A 12896-nucleotide genomic window follows, 5' to 3' on the forward strand; every position below is an offset into this window, starting at 1 on the left:
AAAATCATTTAGTCTGACATGTTTACCTTCACACACTGACACTGACAAAACAAACACATTTCAATTCACTGAAAACTCAAACATTTAGTGAGTAAAATCAGCATAATCCATGTTTTATTAGACAATTAATTTGCTAACTGACGGAAGACAAGCTTTGGCCAAGTATTCCCACAAGAAGTACTAAACTTCTTGCTATATATCTCTACTTATATAGTTCTACCAGCCGAACAGTTTTTGGTAGAATTTTTCTGTGATACATAAATCTGAAAATTAAGTGACACAACAACATTTAAAACTTCTGTTACCATTAAAGCAAAATACAATACAGTATAATTTCTCAGTGATATATTTAAATGTACTGCAAAATGTATACAAAGTCAGTCCAAGATCAGTAAAGAATCAGTTCTGCTTTTTGGACTTTTCCCTTCTCAAAGATACAGGTTTTGTAGAAGACCAAGGTCATTTAGGACTTGTCTGTATGTATCCCCATTAAAAGGCAGTGTGTGATAAAAATAACATGATTAAAAGTAATGAACATGTGATGTGAACATCTTGCATTTTCAATAAAAAAATAGAAACTAAACAACAACTAAACACTGAAGCCTGCCATTATATAGCTATGTTTCTCATTCTTTAAGATTAACAGCACACAGAAAATAAGTGAATTTTATCAAAATACAGCACATTTCTGCTAATATATCAAAAAAATCATTTTCTATGTAAATATTACTGAAAATTAACTAAAAAGAATTAAAATATACAAAGAGTTGTTAAAGGGTTTCAATTAAAATTATTAGAACTATACACAGTACAATAAGCAATAGTTAACATCTTTGAAAGAAGTGCAATAATATTGGAGTTCACTTACTAAAAAAGTACTGCCTGTTTATTACTGMTAGCTATGTATAATTCCTTTCTCTTCCAGCTCATTGTCCCAAAACTAAAGGAAGCTGGTGTTTTTGCTAGCTTTATTAAAAGCRTTTACTTTTTGGGTTGAAAAAAAGCGCTTAATCCTGTCTCAAACTACCAACTTGTAATTAAAAATTAACTGCAATAATTGAATATTGCTCCAATGATAGGCTAATTATTAGCCCTGATTAAAAACAGTTATCGGTCTTCTATGGCACTTTTCCCTGGTCCATAACAACCGTGTATGAATTATCACTGCAGATTATGCAGTCTCTATTCAATTACAAAGGAGAAAGATAAAGTTAATGTTTCTGGTAAACAAAATCAATAGAAGCATAATTGAACCTTTTATACAGTAATAAGGAACAAAGGCAGCCTGTGGTAAATTACTATTACATTAATGTAATTAGAAACCCTTTAATGACTCTGAAGTGTCTAGTTCACATTTAATGTTACCTGTAGGAACAGCCCTTTAAGAAACCTCATTACAAACTGGTGGGTTGTAAGTACACCCTCCCTTTGCTCTCCATCTCACCACAGCAATTCTCCATCACTGCTCAAAGTTTCACAAACTTGCTTTGGTTACCTAGCTCCATGCGTATGGTTTCCTTTTTGATGAACAAGGCAATGCAAAGGCCAAACAAAATTGAGATGTTTTTCATAACCTTTCCGGCATCATTGACTTTGTCTGTTTAAATATATATTACAGGCAACAACCTTAAAAACTGGCCATTTCAGTTTCATTTTTAAAATCTGTCAGCTTAAAATGGAGTAATTTTTATAAAGATAAAAGTATCACCATTTCCACAAAACTGGGGATTTCCATAGCAGAGAAAAATCTCTGGGCACAATTCCACAGTACAGTTGAAAAAAATTATGTATGCGAGAAAACAACTAAACATGAATCACATGTGGCAAATGAATGTTCAATGATTACATTAAGAACAAATCCCATATAGTATGATAAATTTGTAGTTACAGTCTTTCTAAAAAAAAAAAAAAAAACAAAAAAAACCACCAAAAGCTTTTATTGCATTTTCTATTGGTAGACGTACACACCAGAACTAAAACACTTTTTCTTCTCTCCTAATTCCAGATTTAGATAGCAGATAATTGTTTCACCTGACCTTTATTCTGTCCAACCAGCACCACCTTCCATCTACCCATTCATCTATACAATGTGCACATAGCAAAGCCAACACTTCATATCCCCGTTCGTATCTACAGAAGTGGTTCAGCGTAACACATTAATATCTGGTGAATAAAAATAAAGGCAATAAACAGCTACAGGACAGACAGCCCTGCCATCTGTCCATTGGCTACAACTAAGGCTTCGCAAAGCCTTGCACGAAGTTTAGTAATGTGTATGAATTATCCAAAAATAAACCTACCATCTGTACAAAAAACAACACAGGTTTGTTCTTGGAGGAGTGATCCTTAGATTGCTATAATGCTTAAAAACAAGTTTATTCACCATACGCATTTCCAAAATTATTTCCTGTATGTTCTATACAGTGGTTTTTTTCCCCCTTTAACCACAAGTTCAGTATTTCCTGTACAAATTTTGATCATAATTCTTTTTGAGTTCTTTTAATGTATAAAAATATGCAAAATATTCAGTTTCCCCATAGTCCTTCAAAGAATTCTGTTGGTTTATCCCCACAATCCACGGTACTTATGAAGAAACTTCTCGCACAATGATGAGTTCCACTGCATTCTGAAAAGTCTTTAGCAAAGATACTGCTTGTCCATGATCAATATTGATGAAGCTGTATCCATTAGCCTAAAAWGAAATATTTCAAATTGAAAATCACATTCTCATATGCCGTGTCAGTAAAATATGTCTCTTATTTCATGTTAGTTTATTTAAGCCTTTAGGCTTCTGTATGAATGTGGAGAATAAAACACTGCAGATTTRCATTTTACTTGAATATGTACCTGCATGCTACAAAAACCTAAACTACCATCTCAATCTTGGAAGAATATTGCAAATAACCAAAAAAACCCTGAACTTTAAACTATTAACATCAGACATCTTATTCATCAGCCATAATGCAGCCACACCAAAAAACCCAAATGTACTACAAATGACACATCCTATTTTAAATATCAGAATATTAGAAATGGTATCTGTGATAAATTAAAACCATTGAGGCCTGTGACAAAAACATKAATGGTACTGAGATCCTGAGATCATCCACAACTTGAATTTGCCCATGACTCTTAAACAATATTGGTATTCTAAATTCTTAAGTTTGTCTTGGCAAACGCAGGCAGAGCCAAGTGGCCTACAAAAGACAAGGAAAACATGGCTATGGCTCAACTTCTCAGGGTAGGTATACTACCACAAAATCATGCTCAACCTTGTCAGCAAAACATTACAGAACAAATTTGCCCATTTAAACTGTTATGGCTTCCAGCTGTGCATCCCACATTTCTCCCTGAGCTACTTATGTGGTGACAGAGAGAACTGGCCATGCTCTCTGTGCYTTAGTTGTGCTGTTTTGAAAGCTACAAACATCATTGAACACTCACTGTTGTTACCAGCTAAATCCTTGGTTGCAAAAACCAGTGTTTTTCAAATCTTTCTAGGGTTGCAGAGGAAGTTTTATGTAGACTGTTCAGAGAGCAAAGGTGGCAATAACCCTTCCAAATCATAATTTGCAAAGAATGTCCTAGTCCTACTCATAAGACTTTACTTGCAATTATCTAATTACTAGTCATGTATTTTTATTAGACATATGTATTAAACAGCCAAYATAATATGCATGCCTACTGTATGTTTTACAGAAAATATTGCAAAATCAGGGAAAGGCATTTTGGAAGAGATTAAATTCATTAAAAACATCAACAGAAGTCTGAGAGGCAACAAACCAGAGTGGGACTGCCTTTGCATCATCACTGGGATTATCACAGATAAAAAGAATGTGCTGTTACACAAAAAAAAAATACTCTTAGTTATGAGAAATGAAGTGCCTTCAGATTATCTAAGCATRAAAATGCAACTTCTCCTTTAGCTCTTTTTCAAACTGAATTCCTTACTAAACAGCAAAGAAATCCCAAGCAGTGCCAACATAACAAACTTCATTAAGGAATTTGATTTGTCTGCGTGACATTTATAAAGATAGGAATAACCCATTAAAACAAGTTACCTTTCAGACATGTTCCACTTTAAAAATAYGTCACAAATTTGCTGACAGTTTTTTTTCAAAGGTTTAACATGCTTCCTGTTCCTGTATGTGTTGGTAATCCTGTTCCTTGGGTGTTGGATTATCACGTCCATGTATCAGTAAAAGAACTAGGACCTTCCTCACCCCAATGAGGAAGAACAAGCACAGAATTATTTATCGTGCTCAAGAACAAGCCATCTTTTTGTTGGAACAACTTAGTCTCAGTTCAGTTTTCTTGTGTGCCTTTTGGCTTTATCTTTCATTTCAAGAATTAGGCTGAGTTTTCAATGTGGTTTTGTTTTAGAAAACAATTCACAGGATGTTGTGGTTTAATTCCAGACACTCATGGGGGTGGGGAGGTTTGGTTTGTTTTTTTTTGTTTGAGCTGTATTTAGAAAACTGAAATGCAGCAGAGTCGACTCCATCAGCATTTTCATGATATGGTGAGTAATTATTTTTAACAAGCTCTGCAACTTTAAGGGTAGTTACAACTATGTTCAAATGTCCCATTAGCCCATTTTGGTTAGCATGCACTGATTACCCTATTATTCGTTTCCCTGATTCCTCTACAAATAGCTTACAAGCTCACTAGACAACTTCAAACAAATCTGATAGAAAAGGTCTGACAGGTACAGACTTCCTAGAGAAAGGAACAACACAGCTTGCAGTCCAGAAGCCATGACTCCTGAAATGCCTGACTTGGTTGGCCACGAGGTGCGTTCTGTGAGCAGGCAGACACCTGCCAGCAAAGGGGCAGCTCCGGCCAGTGCTCATGCATGTCTGSCCTGCCAGGGAAGGAGACACAGCAAAGGCTGGCAGGAGCTGCAGCACCGAGAGGGACATTGCAGGAATGTGCAGCTGCGGGGAGTGGCTCTCAGGGGCAATTGCTGGTGTGCAGACTTCACATTGATCAGAACACTGCATGTGAATGACCACAAATTCAGTAACTGAATGATAGTATAGCCTACTGAAATGCTCATGTTCCATCTGAAACGACATCTTTTGTCACTTTTATTTTTGTCTTTAGAGGTGTAAAAATGTTCAGAATTAGTAAAAATGATCCACCCTGCTTCAGTCTGTGTCACTGATCATTATGCTAGGTGGCAGAAAATGAAAAGCTTCATCCCAGAATAAAAGAATAAATTTGGAACAAATATTGGTAATCTATCTAAAAGTTAAATATTTTGCTCTTAGATGCAAACTGAAAATGGACTACTGTATTACATTGGCTAGTTAATTAAGTCGTTACAATACCTGAATTATTTTATCCCCTGGCTGTAACAGCTTAGATGCTGGTCCGTCTGGCTGCACTCTGGTTACAAATATGCCCTTGAAAAACAAAGGGGGAAAACGTTTTTGAAACCTAGTTACAAATAACAGGACAGCATCAAACAGATGTAATTCAAAACATTTTTTTCAGTTTTCCACCCTAAATAGAAGGGAATGCAATATTATTCTACAGGTCTCTGGTTTTTGGCACCACTTTCCTTTTCTGATGTTAAAAATCCAGAACTATTTTTAAAGGGTTACTGAGGGGCAAATTGTGTGATCCACCTTGGTTTAATTTGGCAGATGTATATGCCATGATGAATTATCAACCACCAGAAATATAGCTGTAGGCTAAATTTCTGTTTCTTTTATAGGAGGATTCCTAATTAGACACTCCATAATTCACTGTCTCAAATCTGCTGATAACTAGAACTTGCATAACCGCTCATCTGGAATAATCTTCTATACTGTCATGTGACTGTGATGACCACCTACAAGCTTGATTTTCCACATCGTTTGTCCAGTTTTCTCTCTTCCAATCCTGGAGTTTAGTGATTTGGGAAATATATATACTTTCTTTACTGCCTTGGCGGAATGTGAGAAACATTATAAATCAGAATACTTTTAAGAAGTATCGGTATAAAATACTTACATCATCTTCTGGTCTGAATGGATTTCCTCTACCACCAACTCCTCCTGATATACTAAATCCAAGTTCAGGATCCTTGTCAACTCTCACTCGAATCTAAGTAATTACAACCAAAGTTAGATGAACTGGCTGAAAATCTACATTCAAAGCTACTGTAATGAAATCATTACTAAGGAATTCAGGTGAACAAAAGCTTTAAAATAAAAAAAAAAATTAAAAAACAGTTCAAGAGAGTATTGTATCTCATAACATTAATGCAGAACAAGATTGCAATAAAACACCATGTATTATTGTACCTAAATTATACTACAGTACCACTGTTATTATAATCATAATTCACATGGGCTTTCAATTCTTAGATATTTTGATAGGTAATGGCCCCAGCAAGTACACATGCTCCTATGAAATGACCTGTTCCTCCTATTTCTTTGCTATCTCTAGATGAATTTTTAAAATCAAACCTCATGCCTGCTTTCACTCCAAGTCCTATATAGACAACAGTGTTCTCTTTCTCTTGCTGAAAGAGTTGAATAAAAAACTTATTTTACACAGGAAGTGGACATTCTCATTCTAGCACAGAACAAATATCTAGTTCTCAGTGTTTTCTAAAAAAAAAACCCAAACAATATAGAAAGAAGGCTGCTATAGAAAGAGCCATTTAGAAAGAGCCACTAAATGGTGTAAGAATTTCTTATATACACATTTRTCTGTCATAAATAAAACTGATAATTATCAGGCACACATCAGATTGCTCACACTTTTTAATGGATTTTGCTTACGGATACTCATTTCTACATTTGCAGGTTTTTTAATCTTTCCAGATGCAAAGTACTCAAACTTGTACTGTGATTTTGCATTTTCTTCAGTTACTAGCTAAATAATGACTTGAATACATAAACACATTTAGTTGAGAAATTAATTTCTAGCTCAGTAGAAAGATGCAAGTTTAAGTTCCTGGGACATTCTGCTAGAATTCTACTAMGTTTCTCTCAAAACTGGAAGGAATCTGTGATTTGAGGAGTAAAATTGCTCTGAGATAACTGTCTTCTGATGGAGATAAATCCCTATATTGTTTCTGTCACCATCTACAGAGAAAAGATAAATTAATGTAACAATTCATTGTCACTGACTGACAGATGTCATATATGTCAGACAGATTTTTACTCTTACCTCTTGCTTTGCCAACTCATGGCTTTGTCTTGGAGACGATTGGGTATAGGGAGGTTGGTGGGCAACTTTCAACATCAGATAATCAATTAATTGCTCTCTAGATGGATGTCTTGCAACTGATGATTGAGGAGGGAGATGATGGACTTGGCTGTAGTTTGCCTGAAGTCTCTGAGGCTGGCACATTTGTCCATTTGTTAAAGGCATCTGAAAAAACCAGGAATACTCAGGGTCATACATTTTATAAGCAGCAATTCTCAAATCTTGCTTTATTAATTCAATACTTCTTATATGTGACTGCTCTTAATTTTTAGCAACATTATTAAAAAGTACTCTTCTGGATCATGTACAATTATATCTATTTTGTTTATAATTATCAGGCCTGACCTACTAAAGAAATATGAAAAACAAAAACTTGAGTGCTAATTTATTAGCACAGATTAGACACCTTTACTTGTAGCACTGGTTTTTTCATTGAGTTTTCCCAAACATTATTTTCTAGCAGTGCAACTGATGGTATTGACACTTGGTCAATACCATTATAGCCTGCACTTTTCTTGCATAAAATTCTGAGATTTTGTAACAATYTCCAATAGGTCATACAAAAATAAAAATCCTCCCCCCCATCTGGCAGACTACTTGCTTTCYAAGCATCTTTTGGTGACTGCTTCACTAGAAAACCCCCCGAGCAAGTTCACATCCATGCTCAAGATTGCAGTATTTCCAACAAGGGTTATCTTTTGTTAACACATATATAATTATATATAACAAATATAATTGATTTGATAGGTATAAATGATGACAAGCAGCAGTGAGATACACAACTGTCAAGACATACAGTGCATTCCAACCCAGTCACCAGGAATGATGTTGGAGGTGACAATGTTATTTTGGTCTTACTGTTGTGCTCTATAGCTCTGTGTTGAAATGGGCAGCCTTTTGTCCTCCTTGCCCATTAAACTCATGCTCTTATCCACCATAATTAGTCACCGATGCATCTTTATCATTCCAAAAATGCTACAGGCTTGAGTTACAGATTTTTTTGTGCCTGCCACCATCATCCCATCAGTTACAGGATACAAGGATATTAAAATACTCTCTCAGTATTATAAATAGCTGAAGTGTGCAAATTTTAACCTCTAACCATGCTCTGTGAATTGACAAATATCAGAATCTGCTCTGTTCAGTTTATGTCAAACTGATTCTGAGAAATTATAATGTGTGTATATAATACATTTCAGCTTATTTACAGATCACATATATTTAATTTACACGATTTTCCACTGCCTTTTCTGAAAACTTGAAGCATGACAAGAAAACTTTTCTTTGCTCTACTGTCAGAGGTAGAGTTTATATAGGCAAAATGCATCCACAGCTATGCAAATTCCCAATACCCATTGTCTGTAGTAATGTGACTGAGATTACTGAAGTTATAACAGTAAGAGCAACTCTTGCATCATAATTTACAAGAATCCATTTCTGTCTTCCAAAAAGGATGCTGTTTCACTTATGCCAGCTTTGAAACCTGGGTATTACATTTTAAAGAAGGTTTAGTTCCAACTGCTATCACAACGTAAGTTTCTGCTACATTAAATAAAAAATATATCCTTACAAATAATAGCAAATAATATCCTCTCTGTGATGTCATGCAGATAATTACCTGCACAGCTGTTTTCTTCATGCTTTCTGGAGGAACATCTTTGAGACTAAGTGTGGCAGATGAGTAATTCTGCTGTCCTGAAATGAATACTTCATCCTGGCACTGGTCTCCCGGAGCAGAAACCTGGGGATGCTTTAAACAGAACAAAGCAGTATAGACAACTGTTTTCATATAATTAAAACAAAAAAAAATTTCAAAAGAAGCACAGGATAAAACATCTTAAGAGCTTTACCATTCTTTATCTTCTTTGATTAGCTAGTACATTATTTATGTAGAAAATCTCACTAGCCAGAACACCATACACCCATAAAATATTGATAGACATTTACAAATCTCACAATCGCAGAGATGTCTTTTATCACCAGTACATTAATAAGAAAAGTCAACAGATGCTAGGGACCAGGAATTCAAGGATTCAGAGAAGTATTCTGTTGACTTTATCCTGCTCACTATGGATTCTATAACATCGCTCAGGATGCTCAGTTAAAAACTCATTTCCTCACATTTTTTGCCTATGAATTTTCTTGAATGCTACAGTATCTCAAAGTACAGTTTACTCTGTACAGAATTTATTTTAGGGGAGGAAAAAGAATAGTAAGATTTTGTTCAAATCTTATAACCTAGGTTAAATTCAGAACGTAATCTCTTGATCACAAAGTTACAATAAAATCAGACAGTTTTACATATGTTCAACCATCTACAAAGCCAGTTAGAAAAATTCAACTTTGTGACAATAAACTGAAAAGCTCTACAGCAAATTTACGGCATATGAAGTGAAGGCAATATATTTAATGCCTAAAATAAAATTCCAGTATACAAGTTATGTTCTTTTTATTAAAGCATTGTGCATCTGTTACAGGGTAACTGTATCAGTTTGAGGACCCCCTCAGTTTATTCTCTCCCACCGTATATAATGCAATAGCCTCCTGTAGGTACTCACTCGAACAATGTGCACACCAGAACCTCTTCCRTCTGCAACACTCAAGGCAACACTACCCTGGCTGCCATGCAGATCCCTAGAGCTGCCATAGTGAAAGCTGCTAACTGCAGCATAATTGGAATTAAAGGACCGAGACAGCATGCTCTGAATAAAGAGGGGACAGATTTAACACAGAGATTAGTGCAGCATGCATAAACCACAAGACATGTTATACATGTAATACAAACATATTCCATTGTCATGCAAGATAAAAACCATGCAAGAACAGTACCACTGTGAGGTATAAATACATCTCAGTGACCCTATTWACCTTTATTTACTGTAAATCAGCATGCAATCAGCAGTTCACATGCAGAATTACATGTAAATAAAGTAATCAAATATTCATRTGGCTGAAAAAATAACAAAGGTGCTTATCAAAATTTTCAGGTTTTCATTACGTTTGCAACATATTAAATATGTTGTAGGAAGAGAAGCTGGCAGTCAAGTAAAACACCTGTAGTAATCTGTCTAACTTCCCCTTACTATCTCATCCTCACTACTAGTAAAGCACAAATGAAAATTTACACAGATTTGACTGACTGGATTTTCTTGCTGTAGCCACGCTGCAGCAATGCTCTCCACTTCATTCACGAACGTTAACAAGCCTCATTTAAAGGAGGAGGCTTCAAAGAAACTGAGACCACCCCTGTGCTATTGTAGGCGATGAAACAGGTAATATAACCTCAAGGACAGATGTGACAGGGGTTTGGGTTTGAGCTTCATTACCTAGCAAACCTGACCCCTGCAATATTGGTAAGGATAACAAAATGAAAGCAAGAGGCATTACCATGTTGCCAACATGGTCTTTTGTAGCAGTAAGAACAAAATAAAAAGACAGTGCAAGGGAAGAAACAGAAAATCTTCCATGGGCCATCTGATAAACGTAACAATCCTATATTGAAAATGTGATGATCCCAAGAAATAATACTAGAATACGAAAAGATACACCACAAAGCATCAAATCCTAGCGTATTCAAAGTTGCTTTTTCTCAGTTAAAGAAAGGAATGTTCAAAACAGATAAGATTTGACTTAAAATTTTATATTTACATAAATAAATATATTTTGGCATTTGCCTGTTGACTACTAATCTGATTTGGAAAATGGTCACTAGTCCTTAGGCAAACATCTGGTCTTTCATCCTAGCTTCATCTTGTGAAACTAAAACTAGTTTAATAATCAAAGCCATATGCCTCTGCAACACTTCTATTTCCCAGATGCTTTGATAGCACAGTCATTGGAAACTCCCTTGACAAACAGTATTTACAGACAACACTTGTTTTATCTTGACCAAAGCTCTTGGATAACCTCAGCCTCAATGATATAGTGAACATTCTTCATGTTTCTCTTTTACCTAGCCTTCTCTCTGGCCAAGGGATTTTTCAAGCTTCCAGGCAAGTCTACAGAAGTCTTCCCTCTCTTGGGATGGGAAGACTGTTCTCAGCATTTAAATCTACATCCACTAGACATTTAATCTGAGTTTACTGCTCCTCTAAGTTTCAGGCCAAACACCCGGGAAAACATGTCCAAGTTTTCCTTAACTTCTTTGTGCCTCAAACCATCTTCTTACTACTCTTCTCAGAACAGCCTGTAATTAACCTCTTGGCCTTCTTCCCCCACCACTATAGGCAACTCCCTGAAGTCTCCTTACAGGAAATTCTCAGAGGTTCCTATRTCTCTCCAATTTCTATATGTGGCAAAAAGACAGATAAAAATAGAAGGAATGCATGGTGGGACTAAAAAATGATCTCCTGAAAGTGTCTGTAGCAGACCATCTTACTATAAACACCCCTAGATCCACTAGATTAATTTTTGCCAGATAGAGCCAAATAGATGCTCAATAAACAGTGACTATCTCTGTGACAAAAGAGATGTGACAATGCAGGTTTGGATTTGAAATCTAAGACAGATCTTCAATAGAGAGGGAGAACTTTCCTAACGTTTACAGACATATGAACTTGTACATCAGGAACTGAGATTTCAGTTAAGTGAGTTTCAAGGTGACTACATAATCTGAGAAGAATAAACTCCCAAGGGTTTATAAAACCTTTCTTGGAAGAGACTTCTTCCAAAAGTACAAAAAATGATCATGTATTTGATGTAGGGAAGAGTAGAGAACCCCTTAACTCTCCTTTTCTACATGAGCACAGCACCTCAACACTAATTAGAAGAAACACAGAAACACTACAATCAGTACAGAACAAATACTATTTAAAATTACATGGACTTGTAAGAAAGTTTAACACAAGAAGAGATACCTAGGGACAAAACAAAAGAGTATTTTGTCCTCTACCTATTTTTAATTGGGAAGAGAGAAACTGAGGCATTTGGAGAATGAACAGCATTCCTATTTTGTTTCTCGATAAAAGCATGATGAAGATGAAAGCTGTACATTTCCTAGAAAAATTCCTGAAGACTGCTACACCAGAGAAGACACTTTCTGAAATCTGAATATGCAGATGCCATTAATCTCCCTGGTTTTTACTCTGAATTATTAAAAACTAAATATGATCTAAAATTTCAGACTAAATATGACTGTTAATTCCAATTATTCACCTGGCTTGCTAGTATCTTATAGCATAATGGACTGCAAAATAATAATTCAAATATTTGAGGCCTGAGAAATATTATTTCAGTTATTCTGAAGTGATACAAACTAGAAATACACATCATGTTTTTCAGCATAGTTTTGGGAAAGCTGCATTTACCAGAAGACAGTCATTCAGCCATCAATAGTCCCTATTACAAACTAMAAGACATCAAGAAAAAATGGCTATGTACAAAGTAAGAAGAAGTATGTTCACCATAATCATCCCAATGTGTAGTTAAAATCAGCCTCTAATGAATCAGTTTAGATGCAGGCAGCTAATAGAACAATTCTGGTGTTTACTCACATAATTTTTTTTTCAATTATAAAAGCCAGAATGTATTCTCCATTTTGCAGCTTATAAAAGAATTAACATTTCAGACTCCAAAAGAGCATGTTTTGGGAATTGAAATGCATTAATGCATTAACTTAGGTGCACGAAAATAAATAGTATAATTTATTTAAGAGAATTTATAATACTGTAATTTTAGGACCAGCTAGAGTC

At 35.3% G+C, this 12896-nt stretch overlaps 1 protein-coding gene across 1 annotated transcript in view; it reads right to left on the bottom strand.

Annotated features, from left to right (window-relative positions):
• Nucleotides 1-330: 330 nt before the first annotated feature.
• The window catches only part of ERBIN (erbb2 interacting protein), a 111048-nt gene continuing 98482 nt past the window's right edge, over nucleotides 331-12896 (bottom strand). Inside the window, exons 24-29 of the mRNA XM_057389618.1 lie at nucleotides 9765-9908; nucleotides 8825-8956; nucleotides 7168-7371; nucleotides 6001-6093; nucleotides 5334-5408; nucleotides 331-2692 (exon numbers count right to left, since the gene is read on the bottom strand). Coding sequence (XP_057245601.1) covers nucleotides 2585-2692; nucleotides 5334-5408; nucleotides 6001-6093; nucleotides 7168-7371; nucleotides 8825-8956; nucleotides 9765-9908 — 756 coding nt within the window. The 3' untranslated portion in view covers nucleotides 331-2584. The remainder of the gene's footprint in view (nucleotides 2693-5333; nucleotides 5409-6000; nucleotides 6094-7167; nucleotides 7372-8824; nucleotides 8957-9764; nucleotides 9909-12896) is intronic.

This window comes from Malurus melanocephalus, unplaced genomic scaffold (genome assembly GCF_030028575.1).
Source record: "Malurus melanocephalus ecotype Western Australia unplaced genomic scaffold, MMel_1.1 scaffold_18, whole genome shotgun sequence".
Classification (NCBI taxonomy): domain Eukaryota; kingdom Metazoa; phylum Chordata; class Aves; order Passeriformes; family Maluridae; genus Malurus; species Malurus melanocephalus.